Here is a 23,337-nt window from a genome sequence, read left to right as displayed (position 1 = left end):
GTGTGGCCTCCACATTCCTCCATGACATCTCGCAGGCTCTTGTCGCGGGGCCTTTGCATTTGCTGTTGATTCTTTCCACCTGCCACCCCCCAGTCATGGCCTCCTCCGTCCTCACAGAGGCTCTTCTCCAGTGGCTTCCTGGTCACCTCTTCAAAGGCAGGGCCCTCCGATCACACCCACTCTGCTTGCTCCCTTGTCGCCTGTCACCTGTTTAACACTGTAGTCCACAGGCGGCTCCCCTGCCACCGACTCCAGCCCCAGCACTCTGCTGGCATTGTGCACTCCTAGAGTTTTATAAATGAGTAACTGGATGCTTAAATCATCTTCAAGAATGAATAAGAGACGAGTTGTTCCGTTTTATGAGCGCTCCTCTGTGACTTACTCAGGCATTTAAACATGAGCTCCTAGGGGCAGTCGTTCCTGCACCAAGATGCTTGACCTTAACAGCTGCCCCCATTAATCTCCCAGAGATGGCACTTAGGAAACACTATGCTGAAATTGGGGGGTGGGGGAGGGTGTGTACATTTACTCTGTGTGTGTGTGTGTGTGTGTGTGTGTGTGTGTGTGTGTGTGTAAGTGAGAGAGAGAGAGAGAGAGAGAGAGAGAGAGAGAGAGAGAGAGAGAGATTGGATTAATTTTTTTCAAAGGTCTGTGTGACCCAGCTCCTTAGCAAGCTAAGGAATAGCGCTGTTGAGATGACAACCCCCATGCAGGCTGGACCCCAGACATCAGCTCCAGGTTTGTGTGAGGGTCCTGTAGGGAAGATGGAATCTCCTTCTGACAACTGATATCTGCCAGCAGGTGCACAGACCTTGCTATCCAAAGTCAGACGTGGGATTGTGCAAAAGGAATGTTAAACACGGAGGAGGGGTGCAGGGATGCTTGTATCAGGTTACAACCAGTCCCTCTTGGCTGCAGTGTGGCCACCTCTGTGAAGCCTTAGTGACTGGCCGTGCCCTTTGGTGATTTGAAGAGCAGTTTTGGCCCCAGCTTGCTGGTGAAATTGAATTCCTAGGGTGGGTTTCTCTTCTGCGGCTCCACTTGCCTCTCTCAGGCTTCTGCCCGTGGTTTCAGGGCATCCGGCTACCACACGCCCTTCCCCACTACCAACCTCATCCAGTCTTTCTTTAGGCCTTCTCTTACATGGTTGTTGAAATAATGTATTTGAATGTTTATAGTTAGCTACAAGAACGCCAGCTATAACGTTACTGTGGTTCTTGTGAGTGCTAGGATTACCAACATGGACCATCACACCTGACTCTAGGCTCAGACTTTGTTGTTGAGGACTTGGGGAAGTAGCCCCATGTCCCTAGCTTAGAAGCAGGGTTCAGTCTCCTGCACTGCGGGGGGTGGGGTGGGGTGGGGAGAATATCACCTGTTGGGCAGAGAAGGTTCCGGCATAGTAAAGCTACTCTGTCAGCACTATGGACAGCGGTACAGATGGGATTTTTAAGTTATTCTTTCTTTCTATCTATCTATGTATCTATGTATCTATCTATCTATCTATCTATCTATCTATCTATCTACCTTTAGCCTGGGTCTTTGTAGCTCAAGCTGGCCTTGAAGTCTCTATGTAGCCAAGAATGACTGTGAATCTGTGATCTTCTGGCCTCCAGCTCCTGAATACTGGAATTATAGGATGTGTTACCACCCCGCTTTATACAGTGCTAGGGATGGCGCCAGGGCTTGCTACATGGCAGGGGGAGTTCTCTACCAATGGAGCTGCAGCCCCAACCCTTGTCTTTATTTTTTTATTTTTTAATTACTTATTTATTATTACACAATGTTCGATCTGCATGCTAGAAGAGGGAGCCAGATCAAATTACAGATGGTTGTGAGCCACCATGTGGGTACTGGGAATTGAACTCAGGACCTCCGGAAGAGCAGCCAGTGCTCTTAACCTCTGAGCCATGTCTCTAGCCCCCCTTGTCTTTATTTTTATCTTTTAAATGAAAAACTTGTTTTTTTTTTGTGTGAGTGTGTGTATGCATATATGTGTGGGCACACACCATGAATGTTATGGTAATCACGTATAGGTCAGAGTTGATTCTCTCCATTGTGGGAGTTGATGCTCTCTGTCTACCATGAAGGTCCCAGTGATCACACTGGGCCATTGGGTTTGGTGGTAGGTGTCTCTACCTGCTGGGCCATCTCGCCAGTCCCTCACTTCTGGTTGGTTTGTTTGTTTGCTTGCTTTTGAGACAAATTCTTGTTCTTAATCCAAGCTGGCCTCAAAATTGTTCGGTTTTCCTGGTTAGCCTCCTAAGTGCTGAGATTACAGACATGCCACCATGGGTGACTGAAGTTTATGTTTTGAATATTTTAAAGCATGTCGGAAATACTTCCAAGTTAAGGCCACCTATATGCTTCACCAAACAAGTGGAAGAAAATTCTGAAACTTCCTGGCAATATGGAGACTGATGGTGAAGACACAGATGCCCACTTTGGCGTCAGCAGCCCCAGGGTGGGTGATCTTTCTGCCACCTCACTCAGATGGAGGCCTCATGCATTCCATGTGACAAGCCTGCATTGAGGACCTTGTCAAGAATGGAGCTTGGGGCTATAGAAAGCTCTCGATGCTGTGAGGGTCTGGAAAACCCTATGACAAGAGTGAGAATATCAAGAATAGGTATTCTTGGTCATCTGTGGTTGTAAAGTGAATTTCTCTGAATTGAAACACTTCCTCCTGGCAGGAGGAGGGAGGCTCCGAAGACTCACAGAGCTGCTTCTAGCCTGTCCTTAAGTTTGGATGAGCAAGGGAAGGGCTCAGTATGCAATGTGCCTGAATGCAAGCACAAGGACCTGAGTTCAGATCCCTGGCACCCATGTAAAGAGGTGGGCACTGAACAGTAAAGCATACGTCCCCACAGTCACTAAGCTAGGGATATGGAAGAGAGGGATCCCTGTAGCTCACTGGCCAGCATGGCCAAATTGATGAGCTCCAGGTTCAGTGAGACGCTGTCTTCAAAAGCAATGTGGAGAGTGATGGAGGAAGACACCCGATGCCGACCTCTGGTCTCTACACGCACATAAGTGCATGCGTGCATGCACACACACAATAAATAGAACATCGTGAGGAGAATTGCCATTCCTGGGCGATAAACACCCTTCTCGGAGTTCACTATGTATCTTTGCCATGTATTTTCTTTGTTTATGTGAACTTTCATATGTATCATTCTGTTGTTTACAAGTAAGAGAGTGCAAACCTGAGTTTGATCCCTGGAACCTAGTTTCCAAACTCCTAGAACTGAGTTTGATTCCTGGTGGAAGGAGAGAACCAGTCCTCAAAGTTGTCCACTTACCTCTTCAGGTGGACTATGGCCCTTCTTTCCCCATTCCACATGTGAACACACACACACGTACACACACACACACACACACACACACACACACACAGAGTACTGTTTTTCCTAACTATGTGCTCAGATAGTAGCAGCCTGTCTTCTGGTTCAGTCCAGAGGCACCTTTCCACACCAGCACACACCTATTCTGATCCTGAGTTTTGTTGGTGATTGAGCCAGGGTTTTCCTAGGCAGTACAGGCTGGCCTGGAACTCTTGATCCTCCTGCCTCCACCCCTTGATTGCACACCCAGTTACTGCTGGTGCTGGGAATCGAACCCATGGTTTTATGCATTCTAGGCATGTGCTCTGCCTGCTGAGCCACCTTCCAGCTCTCCTGCTTTCTCTTGATTGCCTGGCTTCTTTGTATTTCCGGTTTGCTGCTGGGCTTTCTGGGTCTTCCTTCCCTTCCAGAGAGGACGTCCCTGGCGCAGCTGCTTTTGGGAGGGCCGGGTGTATTTCCTCCCTTTGTGTTGCTTTTTAGTCCTCTCTCCCTCTTCTTTCCTCTGGGGACAGAAACACAGCTAGGAGAACCCACATGACAAAAAGCAGCACTTCCGTTCTCATGCAGGGGCCCAGGTGAGGGCAGATGGCAGCTGACTCGGGTGGTAGGAAACAGCTTTGTGTGAGTCACGCTTCTCTGGCCAATTGACTGCATGGTGCCTAGAATACCTACTTCAGACAATTGTCTTTTATTTTATAATTGCTTTGAAGTTATTTACTCTGCATCTCATTCCAGCTAATTGAAGCTAGTTTAGCAGAACAGTTTAGCAAATGGACTCTACAATTAGATAGTTCATTCACTAATGTCGTCCTTAGTAGACAGACAGCTTTGCTGCCTCAAACACTGCACGTGTTTTGGGAAACGAGGCAAAGTCCCTGCTTGCATTCCTGCAGTCAACTGCCAGTCAGTGCAAACAGACAAACAGGTAACAGAATCTGAAGAGATGGACTTCGTATGGTGGTGTATGCTTATAATCTCAGCATTGGGAGAGGGAGGCGAGGGGCTTGCTATGTGTTAAGGGCCATGCCACTAATCCTAGTATTTTGAAGGTCATCCTCAGCTGTTCGGGGAGTTCCAGGCCAGCCTAAGATACATAACATACATCCTGTCTCTAAAAGGGAGAAGGAAGCTAGGGCAACAGCTTAGTTGATAAAGCAATTACCATGCATGCATAAAGATCTGAGTTCAATACCTAAAACTCAAGGAAAAAAATGCTGTGTGTGGCGACACCCCGCTTGCAATCCCAGGACTCAGAAGGCGGTGACAGACAGATGGGCTCCCTGGTCAGCCCCTATAGAATGCTTGACTGAGTTCCAAGTCAATGAGAGACCCCATCTCAAAGAAAACCAAAACCCAAAACAACAACAGCAACAAATTTTCCTCTTGCTTCTGCATATGGGTGCACATACATGTGCATGAACACACACACACATAAGAAACAGAGGAGAGATGCTTGTGTGTAGATCAGTGATTGTGTGCTAGCTTACTGTCCTCGAAGCCCTGAGTTTCATCCCTAGCATCCTGACAAAAAAAAAAAAAGAAAAGAAAAAGAAAAAAAGTTTATCAGCCACTTAATAAATCACCCCAAAGCTAGTGGCCTACAATGTGAGTCTCTTCTCACATGGGTGGCGACCAGGCAGACAGCAGCGCATCTGGCCTGGGCGCTAGAGATTATGTGATGTACTCTATTCAGTTTTGTTCTAGAGCCTCCTGAGATCAGCAGGTCACCAGGGGCATGTGCTTCTCATTGCAGAGTTTGAAAGCTCTCAGAGGGGTGAGCAAAACACACACCATGTGTCCTGGCTGGTTTTATGTCAGTTTGACACAAGGTAGTCATCTGAAAGGGGGGAACCTCAGCTGAGAAAATGCCTCTAGAAGATCTGGCTGAAGGGGATTTTTTTAAATTAATGACTGATGCGGGAGGGCCCAGCCCATGGTAGGTGGTACCATCCCTGAGCTGGTGGTCTTATCTGTGTTCTATAATGAGGCAGACAGAGCAAGCCATAAGGAGCAAGCCAGTAAGCAGCACTCCTCCATGGCCTCTGCATCAGCTCCTGCCTCCAGGTTCCCAGCATTGCTTGAGTTTCTGTCCTGACTTCCTTCAGTGTGGAACAGTGACATACATGGAAGTGTAAGCCAAATAAACCCTTTGCCCCAACCCCCAAGTTGCTTTTGGCCATGGTGTTTCATTGCAGCATAGTAATCCTGACTAAGATGTCTCAAGGCCTAGGTGCATCTCGAGGCCAGAGCAAGTGTGGAGGCACAGAGATCTGGAAGGCGCTAGATGGATCTGAAGGTCAGTGTCGGTGATGTCAGTGAATTTGGGGCGAGTAGTAGAGGAGATGAAAAGTCATTCCAAGAACAGACCCTTGGAACCAGCTTCCAGGGGGCTGCTGGAACTTGGGGTCTTATGCTTTGGGTAGAGAAGCCATCGTCACCCGGGCTGGGTGGAGGCAGGGCCTCAGGCACCATTCCAGATCTCCTGAATCCAAAGTGACCTCTGTGGTTTTCCACTATAAACTTATTGTTGTGTATATTAATAGGTCTCATCATGACATTTTCATACATGCATTTTGCTCCCTTACCCCCGTCACCCTCTTGTTCATCTCCCCAACTCCTGCTGATTCCTTTTTTTCTTCCCAACTAGGTTCCTTCTATTTTTCCTTCCCCACCTCCTTCATGTGCTCCAGTGAGGGGAGCTTATAGGAGCATAGACATCTTGCCAGTGGCTACTCCACTCAAGAAAATGTCTCTTCCTCCCCAGCAACTCTTAACTGCTTTTAGATCTTTAGGGAGCCCCTCCCACCTGCTATGCAGTTCTGTTTGTTGAAACTATGTTCACTGTAGTCAAAGATGGCCTTGGACTTGTAACCTCCTTTCCCTGCCTCCCAAACATTGGGATTAGAGGAAAGCATCAATTATCCTCAGCACAAAAAAAAAAAAAAAAAAAAAAAAATCCGTTTCTTAACCCAGAGGGAGCAGCCTGCAAAAAGAGGTTTGCACTTTGACTTGCTGGCCCTGTGATTGGTGATTGTCACTATTTAAATTATTGTTTTCTTTTCCTGAAAAATGAGACCAACAGTGCATTCCTACTGTCCCCCCCCTCTCACCCCACCCCTATCCTGTTAGCTGTGAGGGTGTGGAAGCTGTGACCCATACATTCACTATAAGAATATATTCCCGCTCGATTCTTGGTGGTATTCCTGAGGTACTTAGTTTATGTTGAATTTTTTTTCCTGCCTGAGAAAATCTGTTATTTTTCAAAGCATCTTTTTGCTCAGGATAGAAACTTCGGCCTGTGCCCAGCAGGACTCTGGTGCCCCAGAAAAAAAGCACCCAGTTGTTGTGGTCCCCATTCAGGTCTCCTTGGGGGCACTTAAGTATGTCTGGCCATTCAGCAGGCTGAAATAGGCCACAGTACTATAAATAGGGGCCTCGGGCTGCTCTGGGATCAGATCCCAGGCCAGGCCCCTCCTCCCTCTGCCTGCACCCATTCCTGTAGTTATTTAAATACAGCTACAAGTACACTTTCAGGTTTATGTACCCCAAATTCTTGTCAGCTTACCAGGCAGTAAGCAACTTCTTTCCTTCTTGTCACCAGTGCAGTGGGTGGTGGTGTCACCAGTGCAGTGGGTGGTGTTACCATCAGTGCGGTGGGTTGATATTGACCCTTGGGCTTCAGAAGCCTAATACCATCTACGTTCTTTTCCACGTGCCTTGATTTAGCAATGAACTTCTTGGAGCTTCATTTCGTCATCTACAAAATGTAGCTGACAGTAGCGCGGAATTTTGTTCCTAGAGTTGAGGTGGAGAGTAAACAATAAAAACACATAAGGCCGGGACTAGCCAGATCCTCTGCAAGACCAAGTAAAACATGAAAATGCTCCTTGTTTAAAGTCATCAAGAATTTCTTCAAGGACTGGGGATGTAGCCCAATTGGTAGAGTGCTTGCCTAGCACGCATAATGCCCTAAATTCATTCTCCAGAACCAGATAAAACAAGGACATAGTGGCATATGTCTGTAATCCCAGCTCTTGGGAGGTGGAGGCAAAAAGGTCAGAAGTTTAAGGCTACATAGTGAGTTCAAGGCCAACCTAAGCTACATGAGAATGTTCTCTTTTTTTTATCTTTATAAGGAATTTATAAGAATTCTTTTTATTTTTAGCTGGTTGTGGCAGTGAAAACTTGTAATTCTAACACTCAGGAGTCTGAGGAAGGAGTATCAGGGATAAGAGTCTAGCCTGGGCTAGGGCACAGTGAGAACTTGTCTCAAAACAAACAACAAACAAAAGATAAAGACCTTTCAGCTTTCAGGCCTGCCTAGCTTGCAGCCCAAGAGCTGTGTATATCCAGATAGCTGAGAATGAAGTCCGTCACATTTATAAACCTCAGGGTCACATTCTCTTGCATCCCTTGTCTGGTGATAGCAGAGTATAAACTAGTGGGGGTGTGTGATGGGTCTGTACTGGGCAGCTTGGCAAGGGGACTCCAGAAGGCCAGGTGCCCGGTACTCTGCTTGACACCCTGGTAGCTGCCCTTTCCCACGTCTCTGGAGCACTTTCCTTTAAAGGTAAAAGTTCGTGGGTCGGTTTCACTGCTCAGTTGTGTCTCTTTGGGTGACTAGCCTGGACTGTGGAATTTACATAGCAGCTCGTCTGTTTCCTTCTGTACTCCCATAGGTATGTGGGGTGGGGTTTGTGTCGTCAAGGTTGTCCTGAACTTCATGACCCCCCCTGCCTCTATCTTGAGTCTGGATTATAATAGGACACCAAACCTGGTTTATATGGAGCTGGGAATCAAACCCAGTAACCCAGAGCTTTGTGCTAACTGAGCACTTGATCAACTGAGTAGTTCTCCAGCTGCTGAGTTCATTAGTGATAAGAGTGACAAGGTTTGTTGTTTTTGTTTGTTTGTTTGTTTTTAAAAACAGAATCCAAGTGACTCACCAAGGGCACAGTTTTCCTCCTCCTCCTCCTTCTTTTTCTTCTTCTTCCTCTTCCTCCTCCTTCTCCTCCTCCTCGTCTTCCTTTTTCCCTCCTCCTCTTTCTCCTCCTCCTCCTCCTCCTTCTTTGTCTTTCTTTTTCTCTCTTGTCCCCAGTTCTAGGGATGGAACCCAGAGCCTTAAGCATGCCAGACAGGTGCTCCACCCCCAAGCTGCACCCCCACCTCTTCATATTTTTCTCTTTACTTTGTGAGTGTCACAATACGTATCCCAAGCTGTCCTCAAACCCACAGTCCTCTCACCTCAGCTTCCTGAGTGCTAGAGCTATAGACCCACATCACCATGCCCCAGCTATGTAGGGGTTCTCCATCTTCAGCCTGCATCAGAACTTTGCACAGATGACAGACCCAGGAAGGCTGGATGGGTCCTAAGAATTTGCACTTTGAAAAGCTTCTCAGGTATCTGGAATGCTGACAATCTGAAGAACACCCCTTAGGAACCCCTGACAGAGGAGTCTATGGCTTTCAGATTTGCAGGTGTATTAGAACATCCCTGAAGCTCTTGCTTCAGTCAGAAATAGAGTGGCAACACTCCAGCACTGATAGCTTTTCCCTGTTGCTGCTCGAGTTCAAGGGCTATAATACGTGTCGAATTAGGGGTATTGTTTGCGTGTCTGAGTCTCAGCTTTCTCTTTGAAAAGGGAGTGGCAATACTGCATACCTCATAGATACTGTCTGAGAATTAATAGTACGCATCTACATGCTCCTGAAACAGTGCTCACGGGTCCCCTGTTAGAAATGTCCCACAACTGTTAGCTAAGTACCGACTAGAAGGAAAGCTCAGAGCGTGTGAGTGATCGGACCCTTGACACAGCACACTGCCATGTAATTAACTCGTAGCTCACTGAGAAGTTCATCAAATACCTTAAATGCCTTTGCATCAGAATCATTGCTAATCATCTGGACGCTTAGTTATCAAAAGAAGTTGGATGAACTTTATCTGAACTGTCACCACAGAGCTGTGGGGGAAATTCCATTTCTTTCAAGTGTGTGCTGTGACTTGTGTTCTCCCCCTTCCGCCTGGAGAGGAACTTCAGCACAAAAATAGGTGTGGCTTCCTGGGAGAAGGCCTCCTCAGATCCGGGCTTTGCGGTGACTGCCTCAGGAAAGGCAGCTGGTGTTCATGAGTCACCCAGATCCTGCCTTCCCGACCACAGGCTAACAGCCCAAGAGGTCTCACTTGACTCCCATTGGCAGGATTTGCAATAATCAGCATGGTATTCATGTAGAAACTGAAACAGCCGAGCTGTACAGATGTCAGTGGTAGGGCTTGTAACATTGAGTTCATTCCTTGCATTCTCTTCCAGGGGAGCAGGGTGGCCCAGACTTCAGCTCATTGGAATCACTTGGAGCTCTGCAGAAGGTCTTGTTTTACCCCACTGGCATGCATTAGTACCCCCAGGTGGAGGCTGTTTCTACAGGACCCAAGTGACATCAATGTTATTTATTGAACTTAGAAAAATGTCTCCAATTGATAGTGTTGAGAGAACCGGAAGAGGCAGCACATGAAGCTGGGGATTGGAGCTCTAATGCCCACACAGGGGTCAAGGAGCATATCCAGCCACTGTCTGTTATTTAGTTTTTGTTTGGTTGGTTTTTTGTTTGTTTGTTTGTTTTTGGTTTTTCGAGACAGGGTTTCTCTATAACTTTGGAGCCTGTCCTGGAACTAGCTCTTGTAGACCAGGCTGGTCTCGAACTCACAGAGATCAGCCTGCCTCTGTCTCCCAAGTGCTGGGATTAAAGGCATGTGCCACCACTGCCCAGTTTGTTTTTATTTTTTGGCTTTTATTTGTTTTGGTTTATTTGTTTTTGCTTTTTGAGACAGGGTTTCTTCATATAGCCCTGGCCACCCTGCACCTCTCTCTTTAGACCAGGCTGGCCTTGAACTCAGAGATTCACTCACCTCTGCCTCCCAAGTGCTGGGATTAAAGGTGTGCACCACCACTTCTGGGTTTCTTATTTGGGCTGTAAGGACTTGCAGCACTTGAGATTGAACCTACGGCCTCATGCATGCAAGGCAAGTACTCCACCTTTGACCTACAGCCCCAATGGTTATTTTTGCCTTTTTGTTTTGAGACAAAGTCTCACTAAGTTGTCCACCCTGGTCTTGAACTGGTGATCCTCCTGCCTTAGTTTCTATAGTAGCCAGGAGTGTGTGTGTGTGTGTGTGTGTTAACAGAATTTTACTGAAACATAGCCACAATATTAGAATATTGTCTGCAACCACTTTTATGTTGTAATGGCAACATTGGATTGGTGTGAAAGAGACTTCTAACTCCACAAAAACAATATTTACTATTTTATCCATCCCAATAAAAGACTTCACTAGTTAGAGACATGACCTCAGATGTGGATAAGCTTGAAGTTGGAACTAGTACCCTCAAAAGTTACAAACTCCTAATATTAAAAGTGAACCACCAAAGAAGAGAGGAAAGGCAGCTCCAGTACCAACTAGAACATTTAGGTTTCAAGTCCAGCAGTTTGAGTCTTTGAAGTAATGTGTTTACAATGATTATATAGATTTGCTACAACAAAATATAGACCATGCTGGAAGAACAAGTCCGTGTGAAAAAAAAGGGAAATTCAGATTTGAAAGAGAGCGAGTGCAACCATCAGGGATAAAAGGGACTGAGTGAATGGGAGAGGTGGTTCAGTGGTGGGATGGCTGCCTAGCACGCTGGAGGTCATGCATCCACCCCCAGCACTGCACAAACAAATGAGAAAAAATTTGTTTAAAAGAAAAAAAAACCACAACCCCCTCCATGAAAACAAAAGCAAAATCAACAACAACAACAACAAACAGAATTAAAACAGTATACCTCAAGTGTCAATGCACATCAGCATCACCCAAGGAAGCTTCCTGAGTTCACCTTCATGTGCTGATTTCACAGGCTTGGCTGGAGCCCATGAATTTGCAAACTTTTGCTAGTACAGAGGTTGCTGACCCATGGATCACATCCCTAACTGGCAGATAGCCACAGCTAGAGAGTCAGGTCTGGGACAGAGAATGCAACCAAGAGGGAAGCAGGAGGAAAAGCGTCTGAGAGACAACAAAATGAGATGCTTCAGTGTCGTTGTACCAGAGATTGCAGAGTGGGGCGTGGAGTAAGAGTGGAGAAGCCACATTTCCAGAGGACACTGAAGGACATGAATCCTGAGTGAGCTGGATAAAGACAAGACCATCCAAAATGTTCCATGTGCAGCCATGGGACCCTGGAAGCACACAATCCTCAAAGCTGTCTTACAGAGAGATTCCTACAGAGGGGAAGCTAGTGAGCAATTATAGACTTCCCATCAGCCATAGTAAGTGTCGTAGACAGTGAAGTGTGGTGTCTGCTGATCTTGGGGAAAAACAGCATGGAACCTAGAATTACGTGCCCACTCACCCATCACTCAAGAGCTATAAATATGCCTTTCCCAAACACCCCTCCTGAAAGAACTCCCAAAAGATGAGTTAAAATAGATGGGGAGGAACCCACGAGGAAGGAACTGCAGGGAAACCATGTAGAACAAGATGCAAGCAGGCATTAGCCCCTGAGAAAGAGCAGCTCCCCAAATGTCAGGTGGTGACGTAAAGACCAAGGAGATTAGGATGAAAGCCATCTCAAGGCCTGCATCGTGTAGGAGGAGACTTTTTTTTTGGATAAGTTTTACTTTTAGTTTATTTATTATATTACAGCAACTTTTTTAAAGACAGGGTTTTAAAGCTGGGTGTAGTGGTACCGTAATCCTGAGTTCAAGGCAAGCCTGGTCTACATAGTAAATTAAATCCCTGGTTTTGCTATTGTTGTTCAGATTGGCCTCAAACTTACTATGTGACCAGGCTGACTTCACACTTAGAATTCTCCTGCCTCAGCCTTCCAAATTCTTGGATTGCACATATGTGCCACCACAATTGTTTTATAGCAATGTAGTGTTGCACACTTGTAATCCCAGCACTTGGGAGGTTGAGGCAGGAGGATGTTAAGTGTGAAGCCAGACTGGGTTGTATAGTGAGACCCTGTGACAGACAACAGCAACAAAACCCAAACCCAAACCCAACCAATGACCAATGAAATAAAACAAATAATAAAAAGTGAAGAAACAACTGGAATACAGAAAATACAGAAACTGGATGCTCTGGAAATCAGGATACATACACACACACACACACACACACACACACACACATATATATATATATATATATAATTAAAAATAAAAGCAGGCAAGAGAGCGAAAGACATCAGTAACCATAATAAATATACGGAGAACAGCTTATCCCACGGTTTTCAGACTGGGTCATGAGAGGATAGCCTCCATTCTAGGAGGTCCAGAAAATAACCCAACGTAGTTGAAAGCAAAGAGTTGAGAAAAGATACCACATAAACTCTGAGTGGTAGGATGACTTACCAACATGAGTGGTCGATAAAACAGACTGCAAAGTTAAACACACAGGGTCACGATGCTCTCAGCAAGAGAGGTGTATGAGTTATTTTCTACTCATTAGATTTCTTTGTGTATACATGTATGTGTATATACATGTGTATGTGAGTACATTTGTACATGTATGTGTAATATGTGTGTTTACATTTGTATATGAGTACATGTGTACAAGTATGTATAGTGTGTGTGTATACATTTGTATGTGAGTGCCTGTGTACATGCATGTGCATGCATGCGGAGGCCAGAGGGTAGAACTCTTCTGCTATTGCTCTCCATCCTATCTTTTTAAACAGTAAGATATTTATTACAATGAAAGGTCATTACATAAAGCTAATAGTGACGAGCATTTAAGCCGTTCAATATATACATGTCAAGAATCAGCTAGGATCTTCTCTAGCCCATAGAAAAGTACCAGGCCTTGATTCCAGCAACCACCTTATAGTTTAAGACAAGGTCTCCCACTGAGCCTGGAGTCCCAGTTGTCCTAGTTGGCCAGGAGGCTTCAGGGAACCTCCAGCACCACTGCCTTCCAGTGCTGGGGGTAGACATGTGCCACCACATCTGACCTGTGTGGGTGCTGGGGATCCAAATGTAGGTCCCCATCCTTGGACTGTTAGCACTGCACCAAGCGAGCCATCTCCCCGCTCCTGCATTAGGTGTTTAAAGTGTCTTTCTCAACCCACTGGCTAAGCTGGTTGCTCACAAATGTGCCAACACCACTGTTGCAAATGTGGCTCTAGAACAAACCCACCCTGAGGCATTCTGCAGTGCGGGTGGATGTCAGTAACCGTGCCTGCCACTAACACACAGCAAAAGGAAACACGAGTGACTTCTAGAACAAGCAGCTGACTCTGCCCTACTTTGATTTGGTTTTGCCAAAGATCTGAAGAGAACTCTCCAAGCTTATTTACAAAGGGAAAGTGGAACTTGTAGCTCTGCACTCTGAGACTTTTATTAGGTAGTGGGAAAGAGTTTTGCAAACATCTCCCCCAACCCCCGCTCCTGTCTTCTACGTGGGGAAACTGGTCTTTCCAATGTTAAGTCCATTCACATATCATTGGGGTGTCAGCCCCTGGCAAAGACATCCTAAGACCCTCCTGGGAGACATCTCATGCCAGTTCATGGATTGGCACTTATGAGCATCACCGAGAGACCCATCCATCCTCTTACTTCTCCAGCGTCCTTCCAGTGACTGCAATGGATTAAACACTTTCCCTCAAGGCAATTAGGAAAACTTGAGGGACTAAGTGATGGCAGCTGTTGCTATGCGAGTGTCTGTTTTGCCAGGAAGCAGGGAAAACAAGTGAGCTAAGAGCAGTCAGGAACTAGAGATTCTGAGGAGTGACAGAGGCAGAGTCCCAGCAGCCACGCTTTCCTTTCCTGCCGCCGCCTACCCCACACAGCCCCAGAACCTCTGCACCAGCTGGCCAGAGCCCAAAGTTATGAAATTACAAAACCACGCATGTGCTCAGCACTTTGTATGCCCCTGGGGGAGGACCACACTTTTGATAGAGTCATTGGCTCCTCCGCCTTGGTTTGGAGCATTCGAGGCGGTTAGAGGATTCACCATCAGAGATGAATCCACTCTTTTCCTTACTAGTTAACACAAAGAGAGCTTATGTTGACATGTTTTTATTGCACTTTAGATGTTGCTTTTGTGCCAACCTCATTTTACAGATTAGGAAATTGAGGCTCTGAGAGCATAAGCAACTTACTGTGCAGAGCTGAGATTCAGTCTCAGACTGTCAGGTTTAGAATCTCTGTCCCCCTCTCCTCCCTCCCCTCCCTTTCCATTGTGCATGGATATGATGTGGATGTCTGTCCATGTGGTGGGCGTGGGTGGATGCACCTGTCACAGTGCTCACATAGTGGTGTCAGAGGACAGCTTCCACTGTCACCCTTGCTTTCCATCCTGTCTGAAACAGAACTTTCCTGTCTGCTGCTGCGTGTGCCAGGCTCTGGTATGTCAGCTTTCAAGGACTCTGCTGCCACCGCCTCCCATCTTGCAGGACTACTGGGGTTATAGGTGTGTGCTGCCACGGCAGGCTTTACATGAGTGCTAAGGATTCGAACTCAGGTCCTCATGCTCACACACTCACACAAGCGAGTGCTTTACCTCCACAGCCATTGCCACAGCCAAGAGCTGGCTATGAACTGATACAATTCTTGAATGCCTTTCTTCGAGTCACACAGAATTGGAAGAATTTGGTAATTACAGGGACATTAAAAAATTGACAGCCAGATCCACACATGTGCAAAGCCCTGGGTTTGATCCCCAACGAGGCAAAATCAATAACTACAAATAAATAAATCACAGCAAATACGAGTTGACACCTGCATCAAGAAGCTTTTGATTTATTTGTGCACCGAAGTCAAGTCCATAGTGCCGGTCATATTCCTGTGCACACTGGAAGAGCAAGCAGACGCTCCACGGTGACTTCAGAAACAACGCGGCAAAGTGATGGGAAGCCCTGGGGAGGGAATCCGCTGCATGTCGATGCCGCACTGCACTCTGGTATAAGCCAGGGGAGGGAATCCGCTGCATGTCGATGCCTCACTGCACTCTGGTCTTTGCTGATGAGCACAACCTCTACCATCTGAAGTGCTTCCCTGGCTGTGGCAATAGCCAATGGGATTAGCCCAATTCAGCGGACGTCTGCTCTCCTCCGCTCACAGAAGCTTTCTCTACTGCTCCAGAATCTCCTGGCAATGAGAGACCCACCGCGAATGCTGCTGCTGCTGCATGCTGCCAAGGTGAGTGGCACCCAGCGCAAAGTGAAGAAGTCAAGGACAAAGGTCTCTGCCTGACAGAGGAGACCACCCGGTACTGTCAGCAGAGCGCTGCAGACACACACAGCCTTCGGATGGGCAGGCAGACAGGTGTTCCTGTTTGTGACATAGGTCAAACAGCTACAGGAAAATAGATAGTCAAGGAAAAGTGTGCTGTGTGCAGGTGTTCACAGAGCTCTGTTCACAGTGGTAAACGGTGTCAATCACTCCAGTGTCTGTGACGAGACAAATGGAGAAACCATACTGTGCCATAGCTACACATGGGATGCTGTGGAGCAAGGAAACGGGTAATCATGGAGGGCTGTATGAGTGGAAGAACTCAGACATTGACAGCCATGGGTGAATGATTGTGCTTATGTGAAATACCCCAGGTAGGGAAATCCACATATATCCTGGAGTCCAAAACAGGTTAGTGGCTGGGGTGGGGGAAGAGAAAACAGGGAAGTACTGATTAACCAGTACAGAATTTCCTTTTACGGTGATAAGAATGTTCTGGAACTGGATGCGTGGAGGTGGTTGCACAACATTCTGAATGTACTTAGTACCACTGAAGTATACTTTAAATGCTTAAAAGGTAATATTTATGTTACTATCTGTGTATTTTACCACAACTAAGTAAAAAGACAAACAATAAGACTATTGGTGACTCAGACATTCTCAGGAGAGACAATGCCGACACACCTTCCCTACATAAAATTCCCAAGAGATGACAAGAGGTGGCCTTGCATTGAAAGCAGAAGCAGAAAAGGAAAGAGTGGCTCTAGAGTTGGGGCGGATCTGATGGCCAGACCTGACTCAGCCCAGTCCTTTCAGACACTATCTGTGTCCCGTGGGGAGGCAAATGTGTAGGTGGCTTTAAAGACAATTGCTATGACTACAGCAGGAAGCTCAGTGACTGGGTGAGAGGTCTTAAGATCCAATGGTGGCTTGAAAGAGTTGAAGGACACATGCCTGGGTGGCCTCCACAGGATGGCCCCATCAGCAGGGCTGGGAAGCAGCTCCCCGAGCTGCCTTTGTTCGCTGCTTGTACACACTGGGTACACTTGTACACACTGTGCTTGTACACACTGGGTCATGCCTATGCCTGAGGTTCCCACCACAGCTTTGGATTCTCCTGCTTCTGCTTCACCCCACCTGCTCCTGTCCAGTGAACCAGCAAGTCTAGGTTATGGAATCTAGAAGACAAGACCAAGCACACTGCCCCTCACACACATGGGAGCCCTGGAAAGATAGGTGTGGCCACTGTCTGGGAGACCACTGATCTTGGCATCTAGTGTGTAGCTTCCCCAGATCCACAAACTTATTCCAATACAGGAAACTATTCCCCAGATTATAAAACTATGGCTTCATTTCAATGAATGGAGCTGGTCGTGAAAGGGAACGCACAAAGCGGTCATCTTTAATACTTAATTCCAAGACTGTGTACGTGTTACCATGGCAACTTCCTTGGGCATTGTGGTTGTTCCTTGTCTATTGTTCAGCGACTTTGATTTTTTTCAGAATTAACTTGACATGTAGTTACCCACTTAGGCTTGGAGTCAGCTTTCCGCTGAACAGCCCTTCCAGCCAGCGGGTGATGGAAAGAGGACTCAGGATGGAGAAGCGGGTGAGGGGCTTTGCTTCAGCGTCTACCGGGTCACACAGCTCTGCATCCCACCTACATACCTCTCCACAGGCACCCTTCTCTCTGCAACACCATCTGCTCTCTCTTCACCTTGGTTTTCTCATCTTTAGAATGGGCCCAATCATTTTTGTCCCAATAGAATGAGTGACAGGGTCTCTTGGATCCCGTGTGTGGTTGGAAGATGACCTTGATTTCTGATCCCTCGCTTCCTGAGTGCCTCCAAGAATCTGCCTCCACAGCTGGTTCATCAGGTGCTGGGGTGGAGCCAGGGTTTGCTGGTTACAGCTCAATAGTAGATAGACTACTAACAAACTGAAGACGACTCTGTCAAGGGCTATGAAATGGAGCTGGGAGAGGGTCTTGTTGTGTAATGCATTCTGGTCTTGAATTTGCAATCTTCCTGCCTCAACCCCACAAAATGCTGGGATGATAGACTTGTGCCACCATGTCTGCCTACCGTAAATAGTTTTTATATTAATTGCATGGTGAAATGATAAGATTTTGGATATCAACAAGTAGATATTAATTAATGAGTATTAATGATATTAATTGATTATCTAAGTCAAATAAGACACATTATCTAAAACATTCTCGCCTGCTTCTTTTTGTCAAATGAGATGGAGAAAGCTTAAAATTACACATTTTATTTCTATGGGACCACCCAAATCTAGAATGTTCTCAACATACTATTAGTTATGGCAAATCCTCACAATCTCATTTGTGCTCAAGTATGAAACAAACTTTTGGAATGTAGGTAATTTACTGAGAACAGTGTGTTCTAAGAACCAAAGGTGCATCAAACTAGGACTGGGGTGTAGCTCGGAGGTAGAACACTCGCCTAGCCTGCCTGAGGTTCTCAGTCTGAGCCCAGTGCTGCAAGAAAGAGTTTTTCAAAGTTACAGCCCATCCAGTTGGTTCTGGAGGCTTTCCAATGCAGACTTGTTAAGGGGCGGGGTGTGTGGAAGTGTGGAGAAGGGGGCTAGCTAAGCCTTGTGGCCTTTTCCAGGTTCGCTGTGACCCTGAGATTCAGGAGCTGCGGCAGTGGCAGAAGAAGCTGCGTGAGGACAAGCACATCCGCCAGCGTGTGAAGATCTTCTGGGCCAAGCAAGAGCAGAAATGTGAGTGGTGGGCTTCACAGAAAAGACCGATCCTTCACCTGAACTCTAGAGGGAAACTCTCTTGGAGGCCTGCAGACTGTGTGTGTGTGTGTGTGTGTGTGTGTGTGTCCTGCTCGGCAGCTACAGTCCACAGGATGTAACTTACACCGCCATTCTTCTCCCTCGATGACAACTCCTGTGTCATCTAGCATCCGAAGGCTTTTATTTTCTATCTATGAAGCTCTAAGAACAAGCTGTGATTTGGGGAGCCATGTTATTGGCAGGGTGCGCAGGTAATCACCATCCCCAACTCCTGCTGTCTGTCTGACCGTCAGTGGGTTTATTTCCATCTTCTTTTTGTTATGGGCAATCCTGTGTGCCAGTCTGGCTGGGTCAGGAGATGCTCAGTTGGTGAGTGCTATTTCTGGGTAGAGAGCTTTGAGGGTGTTTCTAGAAACTGGATGGTAATTTGAACTGGTAGGCTGAACAGATGGTTGCCCTTTCCAGTGATGTGGACCCGAATAGGATAAAGGGTGAGAAGGGTTGGATTAATGGCCTGCATACATAGAATCCTGGTCTCCTGCCTCCCCTCTGGGTCTCCTGGGCCTCAGGCTTCAGATGTGGGCTGAACTCTCCAGCTCTCAAACCTCTGATCCACCTTGCCATGTGTGTAGGCATGTTAACACACACATGTACACACCCCTTCACACTCCTCCCCTGCTTGCAGATGGCAGATTGTGGGGCCTCTGTGAACCAGTACTTTATATTGCTAAATCCCCGTCTTTATCTATGCATATATTTTTTATTGGAAAAAGAACATATCAAAATGAACACCAGCATATTAATCATGGTGGAAGTTCTGTTTTCTTCCCTCTTTGGCAATTGTTTTTCTGTTTTTCCTACCGTGACTATATAGTAAGTTAAAGTTTAAAAATAAAAGAAAATAGGAGTGGGGCCCTGCACAATGGTTCAGTCGGTGAAGGGCTTGCTGCATAAGCGTGGGGACCTGAGATGGAACCCCAGCACCCAGTACAAAGCCAGAAGCAGCAGTGTAAGATGGTAAGCCGATGCCGTGGGTGGGGACAGCTGGGGTCTCTGCAGCCCGCTGGCGGGACAGTTCAGCTTACTGGTGGATTCTGGTTTAGTGGGAAACTCTTGTCTCAATAAATAAAGTTAGGAAGTGTCTGAGGAAGATGGCCACCATTTATATCTGGCCTCCACATGCATGAGCCCAGGTGTGTGCACATCCACAGGTGTGAACACATGTATCACACACACACACACACACACACACACACACACACGTACACAAGAAAGAAAGAAAAGGAGAGAGAGAAAGGACAGGATGGCAGGAAGGAAGGGGAGGAGGGAGGGAGGGCAACTGAGGGAGAGATAAACAGCTCCAGTAATTGCTTCTGTCCGGCGGGCTCAGCACATACCTTTCTTTAGCCCAGCTGCCGTTTCAGTTCAGTTCAGAACTGGGACTCAATCAGGGCTGTAATCAGTTTAAAGGTCACAGGAAGCACGGTACACCTATTTACGGCTGCTGTTCTGTATTCTTTGGAGTCGACTGGCTGTTATTTGATTGGTGGGCTTGGTTTGCTGTGGAGCAGGAAGAATAGAGTGGACTGAGTGCCAGCAGGAGGGCAGAGAGTCTCTGCTGTTCCCACCTTCTCACCTTGCAAGGGCTCCAAGAGGCTCTCCCTCTTCAATAAATATGACCTATTATAATAGAAATCTTTTTTAAACTTCTTTTTATTTATTTATTTAGTAAAAATTTCCACCTCCTCCCCACCTTCCATTTCACTCTCACTCCCCCCATTCCCCCTCTCCCTCCCTCTCCAGTCCTAAGAACAGTCAGGGTGCCCTGCTCCGTGGGAAGTCCAAGGTCCTCCCCCTTCCATCCAGGTCTAGGAAGGTGAGCATCCAAACAGACTAGGCTCCCATAAAGCCAGTCCATGCAGTAGAACCAAAATCCAGTGCCATTGTCCTTGGCTTCTCAGTCAGCCCTCCTTGACAGCCCCATTCAGAGAGTCCGGTTTGATCACATGCTCCATCAGTCCCAGTCCAGCTGGCCTTGGTGAGCTCCCATTAGATCAGACCCAGTGCTAAACTACCCTTTATGCCGAAACTCTGAAATGAAACATTAAATAAAATGAAAAGTTCTAAAGACCATTCCAGGCTCGTGACCGGTGGAAAGCAGGACAGGATTCACAACAGCAGAGCTGCCCCAGGACTCTCGCTGCCACTTCTGTCCATGTGGCCCTTACCTAGCTGACTTCACTGGACTTTAGTCCCCATTCAGAATGGGACCAGCGATAAAGTTCCTGTCACATGCAGCTGTTAAAGGAGTCTCATGGATGATCATTAGCCTGACACACAGTGCCCATGAATGTTCCACATAATAGTGTTGTCGAGGTATATGTGTGCTTTGCAGTGACTTGGGGCTTGCTTCCTTTGACTGACAGACATTAAACTCCGTGGGTTCCAAGTGGGATAGTGTTTATCTTATTCATTGCATTGCCCAAAGCTTCATGAAGATCAATGGTCTACACATATATACTTGAGGTATGAAACTCTTGGGCTTCACTTTACAGTGGAAGAAACAGAGGCCAGAAAGGTCTAAGGACTTGCCCATTGGCCAAAGGACTGGCTCAGTTGGTAAGGCACTTGCCCATGGGCCAGAGGGATGGCTCAGTTGGTACGGCACATGCTAAGCTCGTGTGAGGACCTGTATTTGAACCCCTGACTCACATGAAAGTTGGGTGAGGTGACATGTCAGCCTACTTCTGGGGAGGCTGAGAGAGAAAAGCCCCTGGGGCTTCTTGGCTAGCTGTTGTCGTCAATCAGCGAGCTCCAGGTTCAGTGAGAGACCCTGCCTCAAAAATGAAGGTGGAGGGATGGAGAGGGAGGAGGAGGGGGAGGGGGGAGTGGGAGGGTCTTGGGAGGAGGGGCGGAAATGGAAACTTTCATAATTTAATAAACTTTGAAAAAAATGAAGGTGGAGTCTGACTGAGGAGGACACCTGGTGTCAACCTCTGCCCCCACATGCATGAGCACATGTGTGGATGAGCACCTCATGTGTGAGAAGTGGCGAGTTTAACGCCCCCATGTCTTTGCTTTCTCATCTTCTAAGGCTTCCCCAGGGACTGATGCACAGACAAGCTCCCTACGCTCTCTTCCTTCCCAGTGCTGTGGCTGTAACCCAGAGCTGCACATCCTAGGCAGGCACCCCACCACCCAGCGGCACCCGGCCCTGGAAGCCGCTCCCCAAACTTCTCAGGAATCATCTTAAATGACACACGGAAATGGCCAGTTTCTTATCAGGGCATCAGAATTCTTGCTGTCTGGGTTTGTGTTGACTGAGGTTTCTAAGTTGGGGCTGGATAAAGAGGAGTGGTGTGTAGCCTGGTACACCGTGCATGACCCAGAATTTCTTGCAACAATTCAACAAGCAAATCAGAAAACAATGTTTCCCTAGCCAAGATGACACAGGGGTCATGCCCCAAAGCCCTACTGTATGGCAGCTTTTGTCCTTTAGAGTTGCTATTTAAAAAGAAAGAAAAAAAAAGCGTAGTCATAGTAAGTGGTAATGGTTTTGGACTCCATTTAAAACTTCCCTGTGTGCAGATGTCAGACAAATGTCACCCTAAGGTGTTCTCATCGTATGCTACCATGATCTAGTGTTTACATGTGAGCAGTCTCCTGCGGATGCGAGTCTCAGGGAGGAGCATCAGCTGTCCCCAGGCAGACTCCTGGTCATGTGCTGTTGGACCTCAGGTTACACAGAGTCGGAGGCTACTGTCCCCAACAACATTCTCTTCCAGACAGAAACGCTGTGAAGTTCTCTTGTCACACTCCAGAAGGACAGGTGCACAGATTATTTTTAAATGTGTGTCTTCAGAATTCCAGCCCAGGCAGTCCAAAGATGCCTTGAGAAACAGTCAAAAGTCCCATCCCAAAGAATAGCGTGTTTTTAGTTGTGCTCTACCAGTGATTGGTTTCATATATTCTCTGTATGTGAATGCCTCTCACTGAACCCAGTGGGCTCGTGTTCCGGTGAGCACAAAGCCAAAGTAAACACAGCTGAGAAATCAAAGGGTAGAGAGGTGTTTAGTACCTGCAGCAGGTGGGAAGGACACGGGAGTCACTTCCAGAGCCACAGTGCTCTCCCTAACCAAAGGAAGCATGGGAGCTTTATTCATAAAGCTTCTGCGTATGCCTATGGGGAAGTACTGTACGAGCAAGCATATTCCTGAGCATCTCCGTTTAAGGGCAGAGCTTAGGAAGGGAAGAAGGCAGGGAATGTTTGGGGGTATCCTTAGCTTAAGCACATGAGTTAGAAAGTTTAAAATGAAAGATTAAAGCGCCTCTAGGCATGCTCAGCTAGAATAATGAAGATGATAGGCAGTTGCCTCTGGACATGCTCAGCTTTAACAGTGTGTGTGTGTGTGTGTGTGTGTGTGTGTGTGTGTGTGTGTGTGTGTCTGCGTGTGTGTATGCGTGTGTACCCTTTCATTTGTATGATTACAGGGGCATGAGCATGTGCATAGGACAGGCTCAGCTGTTGTTCCTCGGCTGCTGTCCATCTTATATTGCTTATCAGTCTAGTGGTTTTGAGACAGGGTCTCTCATTTGCCTGAACTGGCCAAGCAGGCTGGACTGGCTAGCCAGCGAGCCCCAGGGAGCCTTGGGGATCTGTCTGTCTCTGTCTCCTAGTGCTGAATTACAGCTCTGGATTTTAAAGTGTGGGTTCTGGGAGATCAAACTCATCTCCACAGTTCCTAAAAAATTTTATCTACAGCAGCGGTTCTCATCCTTCCTAATGCTGTGACCCTTTAATACAGTTCCTCATGTTGTGGTGATCTTCAGCCATCAAATTATTTCATGCTACATCACAACCATAATTTTGCTACTGTTATGATCTTAATAAATATCTAATATGCAGAGAAAAAGAAAGAAAAAATGGAGAGTTTGAGGTGCACTAATACAGGTATTTGTTCCTAAGTGCTAGCAACTTAGAGGCTGCATGTCCACATTTTATTTGGAAATCCAA

The 23,337-nt window shown here is 46.9% G+C and overlaps 1 protein-coding gene across 2 annotated transcripts in view; it reads left to right on the top strand.

Moving 5' to 3' along the window:
- Iqck (IQ motif containing K) overlaps positions 1-23,337 on the top strand; it is a 125,699-nt gene that overhangs the window by 71,470 nt on the left and 30,892 nt on the right. For both annotated transcript variants that reach the window (XM_085692994.2, XM_048460263.3), the window contains exon 8: positions 18,191-18,302. In XM_085692994.2, the coding sequence (XP_085549120.1) occupies positions 18,191-18,302 (112 nt within the window). The remainder of the gene's footprint in view (positions 1-18,190; positions 18,303-23,337) is intronic.

The sequence above is a fragment of the Myodes glareolus genome, chromosome 7 (assembly GCF_982192425.1).
Source record: "Myodes glareolus chromosome 7, mMyoGla1.1, whole genome shotgun sequence".
Classification (NCBI taxonomy): Eukaryota; Metazoa; Chordata; class Mammalia; order Rodentia; family Cricetidae; genus Myodes; species Myodes glareolus.
The sequence above is the reverse complement of the archived record's forward strand: the minus strand, read 5'-3'. Positions and strand labels throughout refer to the sequence as shown.